We start from the raw sequence: 14,613 nt of genomic DNA on the forward strand, positions 1-14,613 counted from the left end.
TCTCCTTCGATATATATAGAGCGCGCCGCTTGCCTGAAAAAAGAAAATTGATAAATTTACGGTTGGAACCGTAAAGATTGTCATAAAGACTGTTGAATAAACAAAACTATATATTGATTGGCCTTAATTGCTTTTATTTTGTTTTTGCGTTAGATTAGACCAAAAGTAGAAGGCAGTATTTGGTGACTAGATAAAAGAGTGACTAAACTAAGTTTTGGTTGGTGTGTGGGGGTGATACTTTTATCGTCTCGTGACAGACACAAGCGTAATTCTAGACACTTCAGCACTTCAAGAAGCAACCATTTTCACTTGTATCTTCTTTTGAGGAGTTGTAAGTGCTGAAGCCGTGAACGTTCCGCTACCTGCACTTGATATCTTGTCTCCCCGTTTCATCTAAGGGGCTTTGTATCTGCTTGATAAGAGAGTACACGTGTTTTCATGTGTAGAGTGCGCGACAGACCGTGCTCATGAGTGCTAAGACGTGACAGGAGTGCTATAACCTTCAGCAGAGGCCATGAAGGTTATGGTGCCCCTTGCAACAGACTTCGTTTGTCAACGCCACTTGCTGCTTTGTTTTGCTTTTACAGGGTTTCGCGTCCAAAAGCCCCTCATGCTGAGGCGCGCCGCAGTGGAGGGCTCCAGATTATTTCGACCACATGAAGTTCTTTAACGTACACTGATATTACACAGTATTCGAGCCTCTACGATTTCGCCTCCATAGAAATGCGACCGCCGAACTCAGGATCAAAACAACGTTTTTCCGGTCATCAGCAAAGCAATATGACCGCGGAGAAACCACGGCGGCTACACTGTTCCCACCTCTCGTGTTAACTAATTTCGTATGGTCGAACGCGATCTCTAGCGATAATGAGGATATCTTTTTTAGTTGCGCAATATCGGAATATTTTGTGTGAATTTGAACAGTGCATAAAGGATTGCATATTTCTTATCCCAGCTTCTGAATAAAAACTCTACTTCTCAAAGCGAGACCGGAAATTAACAAACCGGCAGTTTTTTTATAAGTGTGTACGAATAGATGCCGTGAAATCAGCTTACTAACAACCCCGTCTATGGAATATTTTTTGCTGTTTTCTTTTGTTTGCTATTTTAACTGTTACGAGTGTGCGTATACTGCAGCAAGGAAAATAATAAAAGCAACAGATCATATTCAAAGCCTTTATAGGAGTATCTAAAATGATTTCGTCGATAGCCTTCGCTATCTAGCAGGATAGTGATCACTTTCAATAGCAGGTTTTGAGGGAAGCACACTATAATCCACAAAATAATTTCGTTGCACAAAAGTGTTCTTTCACTCTCATAAAAGAATGGACCTCCCTTTCCAGACCTGGCATTATTTGTAAATGTGTGGGTCATATATTTACTCATGCATCAAGAAGGTATTGCGGTACAAAAGATTTTCCCAAAGTTTTCAGGCGATGCGCAAAAATTATCATTTTCTGGTTTACTGGTTCTCATTAGGAACAATGCAAGATCAAGGATTCGCAGTAACGTACCTGAAGAAACACTATATATTGTTGGGCTTAGAAGAGGTATCAACAAAAATTCCCGTAAGCGGTCCTCACTCAAGCTCTCCCCCTAAACCTTAAACCTGTTGTTTATGACCTGTTACGAATTCTTCTCACAAACCGCTATAAGTGTGGATGGACTGTCAACCGGACGTTTACTAGTATCATTACAGGGTGACTAATATTACGCTTCACATACTGATAACAATTAGGCGCTGATAGGTAAACGAATCTCATATCTGCGCATACGTTAGTGGTCAGGCGGACAATAAAAGTAATCATAATTGGTATCGTCAGGCACCTAACGAAATAAAATCGATTGATAACGTTTTATCTAGTGCAATAGGGAGGTATGTGTACATTGGAAGATTCGAAACGATCATAATGCTCTACCATTCCATTTCATAAAATTCTCCTAGCACGATTGTGTTCCGCGATATTCCCTTGCAACCTTTCAGCTCTCTCGGCGTAATTGCACATGCAAGGCGGTAGCGATCAGCTCGGAACTCCTCGCGGCATGAGGTGGAGCATCGTCTGCCGACGGCGTAGAGCGATAGGTAAAGCTCAAAGCTGTTTCCTTTTCAGTTTGGGATGCCATAATCAAAGAACCGCCCGATGCAACAGCTCCGTCACATTAGGGAGGAGTTTCGCGTCGACTGCAGCTACCATCAAGCGTAATTACCCGATACCGTTAGAAACTTTTGGGGTGATTATCTCGAAACACGTGTGCTCCACGTTTCTACCAACTGCAGTAGTCTAGAAATTTAACCATATCGAAGTTCCCAATATATGCATTCAGACTTGCCGCTGTGGCTAATAAGTTCATTAATATTTTGATATCATTTAGCTGCTTGACAGTGACAGTAATCATGTCATTTTAGGTACTCCTTGCCGCTTGAATTATGTGCATGAATTATTTCACGTACTACCTCGCAGCATCTAACGCAACAACTAATTTTATGAAATCTGTAATAATTAATGTAGATTCCACTGCATGCAAAGCGCACCTGGAAGCAGTGTTTTTGTAGTGTTTGCTTTTCTTTTTCTAATTGAAGGATATTTCAAATAGCCTGTCTTTTAGCTTTTGTTGCATTTTAAATACCTACATTATAAATGAGTTCGTATCTACATTTCTGCTCTACCAAAATGGGAGCGCAGGGGTCAGGATTCTAAACGCATAACATTAGCCTTTGCACCCGGCCGCCATTGGCGCTTAGCCCCTGCGGTAGTGTATTTTGTACAACATAGATGCGCTGGAAATGCGCAGGAATTTTGTGCACGTAATGAAGGAGATTTTATGTCCTCAACTGTGGGTATACTTCCGAAACCATAAAATATGAATTACCTTATCTGTTCCAAAAACGTTGCCTGAAGAATGTTAAATGTTATTCAAAGCTGATATATGATACATTTTAATTGGCTCATGGCAACATTTTCTATTGATATTGTCCCTTAATATTGCGCTAAGAAATATTTAGAACAATGCTTTGTATTACCATTTTGTTGCATCTCACTGAGTTTATCCCACACTGTCATTAGCGTTAGCAAAAGCAGCAGTATCGACAAATTAAGCGGTGCGAAAAATTAAACATATACTTATGGTATCTCTCTTCCAGGTGCGCAACATCAGACTAAATCTTGCCTTAACCACGAATTTGTTGGAACGATGCATATTTTTATTAACAAAGATGACAATACATTTAGGAGCCTAACAAAGAAATCTGTGACAATATCAGGCAGGAGAGAGTTCTACCTGCTAATGTGTAGAATGATGGCATAAATTATTGTTATTACTGTTATTGGAACAACGACATTCATAGAACTCCCATGGCGGCAGTGATTAACGGAGCCATAATCGGTGTGCATTGCTGCCCACTGATGGGCCAGCCTTAAAATGACGTGGGTGCGGCATGACCCACTAGTGAGCCACAAGTCAAGGCAGCATCTTTGAACCGTCAGCAAATAGAAATCGAGACCTTAGCTGTACCACCGCGTGACCCAGTTATTGTGGCCGCACAGCATAAATACACAACAAGACGCTCTGTGACCCAAACCAAGGAGCGTACTTTGACGCGCTGGCATTAAAGTTCTCTTTCCGCAGAAAATCTGACTGATAGCTTTCTTACCGCATAGGTCACTTGATCTTGAGACTTCATCACAACCTGCTTACCGTGGCAGGTGGCAGTTGAATTACTGATTGGTCGCGAGAGGTTGCTCAGAGAGAGCAACTTGGGTCTCACAGTAAAGTTGAATGGCGCAAGGGAACGAACACAAGAAGACACCGAGACAAAAAGAGAGGAAGAATGTATAGGCAAAATGATGCACAAAGAGAACCACACGCGTCTTTAAGGAGCCAATATGCTATCCCGTTTTATCCTTAAATGATCTCTGAAAGGGGCACTAATAAAGTTGCGGTATGCCGGGGATGTTGAAGCACGCGGCTTCACGAATAATGTCCATCAAGAATTTGTTTAATGCGCTCTCTGGAAGCTGAATTATCTGTAGTAAAAATTTGAGTTTCAGCGGCTTCGCGGCTTTCTCTGTCCTCTCGTCACTTTTTGCATGCGGGAAGGTTGCCGGTCCTCCGCCGGCCCCACCTCTGGGAGCGGAGCTTCCTTACCCGCCGGAGCTACGCGCATTATTGGCCGCGGCCGCGGTAGCTGCCAGACGTATGAACGAATCTAACGAATAGCCATCTCTCAACATTAATACGTAGATGCGAGCGACGGAGGAGGGTGCGGGCAGGAAAAGGTGGCCGGGGAGGGCTCGCCACCTTTTGCGCTTAATCGTGGGTCCTCTGCTGCGAGTAGAAGCGTATTATTTGGCTCGGGTTTTCATGATAATACAATGTAGTGGTTGAGCGAATTGATGTGCTCTCCTCGGATGGTGGTTCAGAGCCCCTTTAAGGTGGATGTTAAGTGACCCTGAAGTTGTCATTTAGCGACGTATATTCGGCTGCACTGCCAACATTGTCCATTGGCGCTAAGAGGTAAAAAAAAGGTGCAGGAATGAAGCATCGATGCATGTCAGGAGGGTGACTCCTCCCCTTTCGTAAGTTTTGCTATTGATTGCGGAAAAAATTACGGATTGCCACAGCATCTCGCTTTCCTACCCCGCAAGAAGGCAGTCTGCCTTCTCACTGCATAGCACTTAGCATAGCCGAGGGATTTTTGCCCGAAGGTAATAATCTCAAGCCCCAAGCACTCCGACGCGCCAACGCTGTTCACTACAGATGGGCCACTCGGACCGATTTCCTGCTGCCGAACACTCCTCATCTTCATCAAGGAGGCATAACAATTCAGGTCTTTGATCATGCCGATATGTAATTAATGCATGGTACCAAAAATAAAAAGTCATTTGTTTTCTATGCTTTCAATTAGGAGAACTATAGGGGCATTGATGAAAAGATCCTTGCATTTAATTAACTGTCATCATCGTGAGCCTGACTACGCCTCTTGCAGGGCAAAGGTCTAGCCCCTATTTCTCCAATTAACCGGGCCCTGTACCAGCCGCGGCCAACCTATCCCCGTAGTCCACTTAATCTCATACGCTCACCTAACTTTCTGCCGCTTCCTACTACGCTTGCCTTCTCTTGGAACCGAGTCCGTTACCTTGCCTTCGCCATACATGACCTGCCCAAGCCTATTTCGTGCTCTTGATTTTGACTACAATGTGATAAACCCACATTTGTTCCCTCACCCCGTCTGCCCTATTCCTGCTGTCAACATTACATTTATTGTATTTGTAGTGATGGCTACACTATGCCACCTCTTCGAGCCTTCAGCGTGGCCACCGTGGCCACCCCTTGAGCTCTGGGCACCCCTTATGCTCCAAGGCGGCGCCGCGGCTGGTGACGTGGTTCCAGCCGTTACGTGACTAATATTTGTGCAGAACCATTGTGTCTTCACTTTCAAGCCGAACCTGAGTGTAGCCAGGCAGATGTAGCTGTTTCGTAACTCCAGGTTTAACCAGAGCTAAACCAGAGCCAATTTTTCTTTCTGTAACTCTCTGCGTTGTCCTTAACTTAAGCTGAACCCTTTTCGTTAGCCTGCACATATATGCCTTATAGATCAGTACCAACAAGATAGAGCTATTGCTCGCTTTCACCTTGATGGATATTAGCAAATTGCCATTCTTTATCTTGAAAAAACTGCCAAATGTGGTCCACCCCTTATTCTTCTGGTTATTTCGCTCTCGTAATCCGGATCAGCGGTCACTACCTGTCTTAAGTACACGTATTCATTTACCACTTCCAACAACTTGCCGCTAATTGTAAACTGCTCCTTCCTTCCCAAACTTTTGAGCATTAGTTTGGTTTTTTGCGTATTAATGTTTAGACTCACAGTTCGGCTCTGCCTGTTTAAGGCATTGATCATGCTTTGAAGTTCATCTCGTGATTGACATAGCAATGCAATGTCATCAGGAATCGCAGATTTCTAATGTATTCTGCATTAAATCTTGTCCCCAAGTGTTCCCAACCCAGGCCTGTAAATTCCTCCTCTAAACAGGCGGTATATAGCATTGCTGAGACGGCGTCTCTCTTTCTGACACCTTTCCTTATTGCAATTTATTGCTGACTTTATCTCTTATATTGTGAAGTTTCATTTGATACAGTGGCGAGTAGTGAGGTTGCAGCATTGACTGATGAAAATAAAAATGGAATCGACCAGCCGCGATGGCTCAGTGGGTTCGGCACTGGGATACTCATCATCAATCAGGTGATTCGATCCAACTCACGGCAGCCTTAATTTGATGCAGGCGAAATACACAAAATGGTAATTTGCTGTGCGATGATAGCGTATGTTAAGGAAGCCGAGGTGGTCTAAATTAATCCGGACCTATCAGCGTCGGTCTCCCTCAGAACCGATAGGTCGCTTCCGGTCGTTTAACCTTACAGTTGACGATTGTCTTACAAAATTAAAGTGACATAAGCTGAAATGCAAAGTTTGAGACAAAAGAGAACACAGGAAAGCAAACTGAATGCATGTCAAATATTGCAGCACTAATAAGCTACTATTCTAGAGTAACGCACCAGTGTAACGTCCGTGCACTTGACGAAAAAAAAACAAAAAATCAAGTTCCGCATGTTACAAAAAAAGGCAAGTTTGACACAGTACCTTATACTTGGTGATGATGTCACTGACTCGTTCTAGTCTGGTGCCGAGTGAAGTCACCACAGCAGTAGCACCCAAAAGAACGCCAATAGTGACGCAGAAGAAGCCCGAACCGTGCATGATAGGAGTCGCGTAGAGCACCACGTCGCTCTCGTCCCACGTAAAGCAATGCCTGCAAAAAAAGAGGAAGGGGTTAATGAAAAATGCATATGTGCAGGAGAAGCGTAGAACCTGTCTTAAAAGCGAATCAAGACAATAATGACATGCTTTTCAGCGGTCTAAAACGCTATTTACCAATGAGTAAATAATGTGCTTAATTTCATTTTGTAGCGTCAGCTACACTACGTCACCCTTCGACCCTTCACCATTTGAGCTCCGTGGCTGCGCCGTTGGTCACGTGGTGCGGAACATCAGCTGCTGCTGCCGGCGGAGCGGCGCGCCACAGCAGCAGCAGTTCTGCGCATGCGCCGTGTCAAGTGGCACGAAGATAAAGAAGGAACGCCCAGAGAAACGGTGCGGCGAAAGACTGACTCTACAATTCGACTCGCCACAACACCAATTCGTCCCCATCTATCCGGAACTCCAGTTCAAGAAAGTTCGACCGTAAAAATCTTGGGCTTGACAATACACGAGTCAGGAACAGGTAGTGCTTGGCTTCCTCAGGCTAAAAAGCAAGTAATTCAGGTGTTGTGTCCGATTAAACTCATTGCTCCTAAAACAGGCGGAGCCCGCTCTCATGTTGCACGACAGTTGGTGCGGGCAGTTGTGCAACCGCGCCTCGTTTACCAAGCCTAATTCCAGCATTGGACGAGGGCTCAATGGGATCGTCTAGAAACTGTTAATCGAGAGGCAATGAGGGTCATCACTCGCCTTCCGCGCATTACCCCGATCGTGGCGCTCCAAGAACATGCGCAGCTGAATACGCTAGATGAGCTGGTGCAGAAACGACGCGATGCTCGCCGCCTAAAGTCAAACCTTACACACACAACGTGTGCACTGTGGGCATATGCTTCATCGTCCTTCATTCTACAGCCGCCCCTGCCAGTTCTTCCTTCCTGGCGTTCTGTGCAGCTAAGCGACAACAAACCAATTGATCTACGTCGGCCATCATCTACCCACGCGGCATTGTCGTTTCGCGACCGAATTACAGAGCAAGAGGCCAATCTGCCGCATGGCTCCGTCGTTATGTACGTTGACACAAGCATCCAGGCCTGCGAAACAACAACAGCAGATTACTGTCGTTGCAAGCCGGCTCTGAACAAAACGTCAAGGTCTCGCCTCTCAGAACCTCCTTCCTCCTTCTGTGCGGAGATGCTTGCGGCTCAAGAGGCACTTTGCTCTGTGGCCGCCGTTCCTATGCTACCTACGGACTGCATTGTCATTCGCACCGACGCCTTTCAAGTCACATGCCTACTACGACGAGTTAGTCGCACTCCAGAAATCTGCCAAGACATCCGTCGTCTAGCGGCGCGCATCCCGCAGCAAATCCGTTTTGAGTGGGTCCCGAGTGACCTCCTGAGCGCACAAAGCCGCGGAGATTCTGCGACTCGCCTTTCGACCCCAACCTCGTCTTTGCCTTGAGTCCTCACTCTTGATGACACCACCCTCCTTTTAACAAGGAAGGAACACTTCCTGCGCAGCACACGTGCTCTAGTCCCTCCGTGTGCGGTAACCCTCCCCCGTGGTCTCACCCGTGCAGAGGAGGTTGCGCTTCGGAGGATACGGGTCGGGGTTGCCCTAACTCATTTCAAAGATTTATATCACCGCCCCGGGTGTCCAGTCTGCAAGATCGGATACTTTGAGGCGGATATGCACCATCTGTTGTGGGACTGCCCGGCGCTGAAGCCGACGAGAATTTGGCACCTGGCGGTAATGGGTCTCTCACCGGACAGTCCGGATTCCTATATTGCCTGGCCACAAGGTCCATATCATCGTTCACTTCTTGATTTCATCAGATCAGCCCACTTTTTCTCATTTATTTAAACATCTTACTGATCTATCATTTCATACTTTTTAAGCCCTGAGGCAGTAAACATGGCTTTAAAAAAAATTCGACTGCGCGAGTTCCACTGCACCAGATGTAGCTATCGCGTACAAAGGATGTAGGAAAGAGAAGGCACGGGCTCTTTCATAGGTCCGTCGTCAGTTTTCTGCTGGTCCATAATATATATATATATATATATATATATATATATATATATATATATATATATATATATATATATATATATATATATATATATATATATATATATATATATATATATATATATATATATATATATATATATATATATATATATATATATATATATATATATATATATATATATATATATATAATTCAAAGTTGAAAACGCTTCATTTACCCATAGATTTATTTTGAGTCGACGTTTCGGACAGAGCCTGTCCTTTCTCAAGATTGAAGTTACAGGGGTCTTCTTCCTCTTCTTAAGGAGTTGGCACTGGCACACATGTACGACACATGAACAAAAGAAACAAACGGTGGCAAAGAATACTAGAAAAGATACAGATAGAAAGGGAAAAAAGGGGGAACAAATAAAAAAGAAAAACGTGTTGTACCCCGCCGCCCCCCCCCCCCCCCCCCCCCACCCCGAAGCCGCGGGGAGCCGACCCCGGACGAGGGAGACAAAAAAAAGGAAAACACGGAGCGGGAGAGGATAATGGCTACCCATCAAGGCAACAGAGCGGCGGCGTGTAAGGTGGACAGGAGCAGACGCTGGCGGGATCGCCCTACACACAAAAGTTAAAGACGCGTGCACTCGCGTGCCCCGTACACAAAGAGTAAACAAATAAACATAATAAAATGCAGACCGGGTCGGAGCTTCCGTCATCTTGAACCACTTCGGCAGCCAGAGCCAAGGCCGAATCAGCGGCGCCGTGAGCTTAACTAAACACACGTGCACTGTGCATGAAAACACCCAGACACACAGCAGTAAAACATCCGAGCTCATGCCAGTGTCGTGTGGCGGCTAAATGACAATGGCGGGAGCATTTAAGCGAGTAAGGTGTACAGAAACAGACGGTGGCGGAATTTTCCAACATATATAAATTGGAGATGCTTGCACTCGCGTGACCTGGCCAGAAAAAGTAAACAAATAAACAAAATAAAATGCAGACAGGACAGAAGACTTCCGTCATCTGGAACCATTTCCGCAGCCCGAGTCAAGGTAGAATCAGCGGCGCCGTGAGCTTAACTACACACACGCGCACTGTGCCTGAAAACACCCACAAAAGAAAAAAAGTGGAAAAACATCCGAGTTCGGCCAAGTGTGGTGTGGGAGGTAAATGTGAATGGCGTGAGCAATTAGGCAAGGGTTCTTAAATTGCACCCCGTCGTCAAGGTAATCGAACTGGGAAGATAGGGGCAGGATCGGGTAGGGAATGAAGAAATTTGTGTGAGCTTGAAAAAGATGTCGCTGGCAAGAAACGACCGAGGTATGTCAAGCTGGCTCTCGTAATGTCAGCAACGGCCCTGCAAGGGGCGGATGGAGGACAATACACCTGGACTTTCATTAATGCCGTGAGGAATTGTTTCAAATTTGTAAATGAAGTACGACTCGCGTTGTTCTCTTTCCCGGGTGTTGTGGAACCCACCCTGTAGGACTGTTAACTTAATTGCATCAAATGGGTGGTTTCGCTCATTAATGTGTTTTGACAAGGGAAGGTTGGGTAGGGATAAGATATGCGCGCGGTGGTTATTAAAGCGAATTCGTAGAGGGTTGACGGTCTGTCCAATGTACTGCATACTGCACACACTGCATTCTAGGAGGTATATTACGTTGCAGGAATCACAATCAAAGTTGCCATTAATTTCCCATTTGAAGCCTGAAGCTGTGCTTACTGCACAGCTTGATGTTTGTATGTGTTTGCAGACCTGGCATCTACTTTTTCCACAGGGCCGGATTACAGAACCAATTTCCAGTTACATTGACACACTAATTAGACATATTCCAACAACACACGCATCATACATACGCGACACAAACCATTTCCTTCGCGCAATAGCAGGTCTCAAACTCCCGGAAGGAGCCTTCCTGGCAACACTAGATGTAGTCTCTCTCTACACAAACATTCCTCATTCCGATGGCATTAAATCTCTGATCGAAGCGTATGAACAAAACAGAAAGGAGGAAACCCCTACCCCACGTGTTTTAGAAATACTGGCAAAAATCGTACTCGAATATAACAACTTCGAATTTAACAATGAACACTATTTGCAAATTAATGGCACAGCCATGGGTACAAGGATGGCACCAACCTACGCCAATATCTTCATGCATAGTATTGAATCCAAATTTCTGAAAGATTGCCCCATTAAGCCCACCCTATACAAACGCTACTTGGATGACATCTTTTTAATATGGACTGACACAGAGCAAGAACTCGTACGTCTTATTGAAAACTTCAACCTCGTCCACCCCAACATATCTTTCACTTACACGTACTTCAACACCAAAATTAACTTTCTAGATGTTGAGATTTCGGTAAACAAAGGCTCACTTACCACCGGTGTATATAGAAAACCGACGGACCGCCAACAATACCTACACTTCCAAAGCTGCCATCCTCGTCGGGGTACAACACGTTTTTCTTTTTTATTTGTTCCCCCTTTTTTCCCTTTCTATCTGTATCTTTTCTAGTATTCTTTGCCACCGTTTGTTTCTTTTGTTCATGTGTCGTACATGTGTGCCAGTGCCAACTCCTTAAGAAGAGGAAGAAGACCCCTGTAACTTCAGTCTTGAGAAAGGACAGGCTCTGTCCGAAAAGTCGACTCAAAATAAATCTATGGCTAAATGAAGCGTTTTCAACTTTGAATTTTTGCCTCTAGCAACCAAATACGTTTATCTTTCTATATATATATATATATATATATATATATATATATATATATATATATATATATATATATATATATATATATAATGGGTTTTGGGGGAAAGGAAATGGCGCAGTATCTGTCTCGTATATCGTTGGACACCTGAACCGCTCCGTAAGGAAAGGAAAAAAGTAGGGAGTGAAAGAAGGAAGAAGAGGTGCCGTAGTGGAGGGCTCCGGAATAATTTCGACCACCTGGGGATCTTTAACGTGCAATGACATCGCACAGCACACGGGCATAATATAAATCAGTTCCAACTTTCCCAACACAACGTAATATTTGGACGATGACCGAATGTTTCTGTTCCTAAAGATGAACACTCTGCGCATTGGCTAGTTCTGTTCTCTGATTTCCAGGTAGTTCATATTCATTTTTTAACTGCGAAATCAGATGCGGCCTCTCCAATCACGTGTATGAGGAAGGCTCGCCTAATGGCAGGTTAGCGCAAAAAACGCTAGAGGCATGACGTCTGTAACTAAAAAAAAACTTTCTTCTCGTGCATTGTTCTTTATGAACAAACTGGCAGTCAGCTCTATGTTCTTTTAAGTACTCTCCATGGTAGGTGGTACAGTGCATGAGACGTGTTATCCTTTCTTCAGTGCATTGCTGGAACGCCTATACCAGAAAACCCCTAAGCCTGTCGGTAAGAGCCTCTTTCATGATGCCCTATGAAGTATTCCACTTTAAGGAGATGCCCCTGCAGGTGTACTTTGTCTGAGGAAGAGAAAATTGTTACAAGGACTCACGTCAGTTTAATACGGGGGCTGAGGGAGAATACGAATATTTTCATCTCTGAAAAAACCACCCAATCGAAAGTGCCATGTAACCAGGCGCATTATTGCCATGCTGCATACGGGTCATTTATATCTGAAAAACACAATTAAAAAGATTTTTGCAGCGCTTTTAGGACCTCACATTAAAAGTGCCGATTGATAATTTGTTTTTCAGACACGACCGTATGTGATACTGTCGTAACGGAATGCTTTTGAAGGGCATGTTGGCGTGTAATGGCGACCGGAACAGATAACTCCGTGCAAGGTATAGAAGAAAGCTGTTCGTCCTGTTTTAGTTAGTTTAACACGGCGTGACCGAATGCCTTCTACGAATTCAGTATTAGGGTGCATGGGACCGTGTATAGCTCATTCACAAAATTTCTTTGCGGCGTTGTTCAAACGAAGGGGCATTGGTTTCATGGCTTTCAGGGCTCGCACACTTTTTATTTACGTGGGGTTGAACGCTTGATGCTACTGTGACGGGTTTCTCTTTTCGGTATCAGCGTGAATTAGATTGAGTGTTCGTACTCGGAATGTTTTCTGTTACAATAACGAATTCGTGGAAAAGTGTCGGTAAAAGGCTTCTCGGAGTATGCAAGCAGGTCTCATAATGGCTTGTCGGTAAATCTGACTGATCATATCGTACGCCTGTGGAAATAGCAAGCATTTTGCCCGCTTGGAAAGATGAGAGTGTTTTTGCAAAGTCTGAGGCTGTCACTACATAGGATGTGAAATGGGGGGGACTTCATATGTGGTCCGAAGAAATATACGAGGATTCTTGGTTTAGTATAAATGTTTTCCTCTCAAGTACAACATAATGGCTGATCTATAAACTGCATCAAATAGCACTTGGCTTATTCGTAATCAAATCTACACAGCTACGTGAATAACATTGCAATTAAACGCTGTCTGGGCTGACTGAGCAGTCTATTTCGTGAAGCTTCTCTGTCAGTCACTTTTAAAATATATTTACCTGCCTTCTTTTCTCTGTATCGTCCACAAGCAGCTAACATTTGCTTCTAAGTTTCCCTTCGAGTAACGCGACTTGTCGGTTACGAAATAAATGACAAGATTAGTTTCCACAATAAATCTGTTTCCGAGCAACGATGAAGATCAACTTGCAGCCTTTGTCAGCTCCAGGAAATGTAGGAACTGCTCATGGTTACGGATAGTCGCCGTCAAATTCAAGACCTGTTACCGGCGTAATGACTGCCGCCCGCCTCTCCCGCCACATGAATTTCATAGAAAAATTGGGGTGAGCCATGTCTCGGGGATGCAACGAAAAAAATGAAAAAGCTGGAAAAGATGATTTTTTTTCTTGCGGTTGGCGTGTCTTGAGAAGTGATACACTCAACTTTAATGACAGGATGTTGTCTTCCTTCCAAGACCCATAAAATCTTTTTTTGCTGCCCGTGAAATGCACTGTTTGCTTGTCTTACAGCGAACATAGAACAAAAACAAAAGATAAAAGAAACTTTGACCCGAAATTAGAAGGGAACGAAAAAACAAAGAATGAGCAACCGAGCAAAATTCGAGGGAGAAAGGCATCCCAGTTACAAGCTAGCAGAGTGACGAGCTTAGGCACGACCGTCCTTTGACATTGTGGTACCGAAAATTCGGGAGGATGCGGGAACAAAAGAGTTTCTTTCGTCCCTCACAGCCTGAGCCACTTTGCGACGTTAACTCTCCATAAACAAAATCAACCGCTATGGCAGTGACGTATGCGGCGTTGCTTTACAAGACGAACAGGAAGCCTCAGAAGCCATTAGTGAGTTTAGTAATGTCTGTTTATGGCGCACCTCCGTTCTTATCGTGTGTATCCATCCAATTATCGTCGTAGCAGCGGATGTAGCACCGAGCACTGAAATATTCTTATTTGATTGTTGAGTAGGTTCTAGTTAAGTTACATGCTGGTATAACTAATGGTATATATTTTATTGTAAATATTCGTTAATGTAAGTTTTTGCTTATATTTGAAGCTGCTCATTGTGCTAGTCCTGTGCTCTAACCATTAATTTCTTGTTCAGATCATAACTTCTAAGCAAGATCAGAAATATATTGATAAGACTCTCTAAGAATTGTTTTCATTGTTCGTTCAGTAATGATATTTTTAAGCTAGCAAAATTTCGGACCTGCATATAAGAGACTGTCAGCTGCGTAGTGCATGAACCGCCCAATGACTGCTTCGAAAACTAGGCATATTATTCATATTCACGGAACTGCCTTTTCCAGCGGATACATAAGCTTGAAGCCATGGTACCCGTCACATGTGCATGAATTGCATGCAGTCGGTTTGCTGT

General features: G+C 44.1%; 1 protein-coding gene across 5 annotated transcripts in view; it reads right to left on the reverse strand.

Moving 5' to 3' along the window:
* The window catches only part of LOC144097284 (uncharacterized), a 79,395-nt gene that overhangs the window by 32,553 nt on the left and 32,229 nt on the right, over positions 1–14,613 (reverse strand). For all 5 annotated transcript variants that reach the window (XM_077630032.1, XM_077630030.1, XM_077630029.1 and 2 more), the window contains one exon: positions 6,644–6,812. In XM_077630032.1, coding sequence (XP_077486158.1) covers positions 6,644–6,812 — 169 coding nt within the window. The remainder of the gene's footprint in view (positions 1–6,643; positions 6,813–14,613) is intronic.

This window comes from Amblyomma americanum, chromosome 7 (genome assembly GCF_052857255.1).
Source record: "Amblyomma americanum isolate KBUSLIRL-KWMA chromosome 7, ASM5285725v1, whole genome shotgun sequence".
Classification (NCBI taxonomy): domain Eukaryota; kingdom Metazoa; phylum Arthropoda; class Arachnida; order Ixodida; family Ixodidae; genus Amblyomma; species Amblyomma americanum.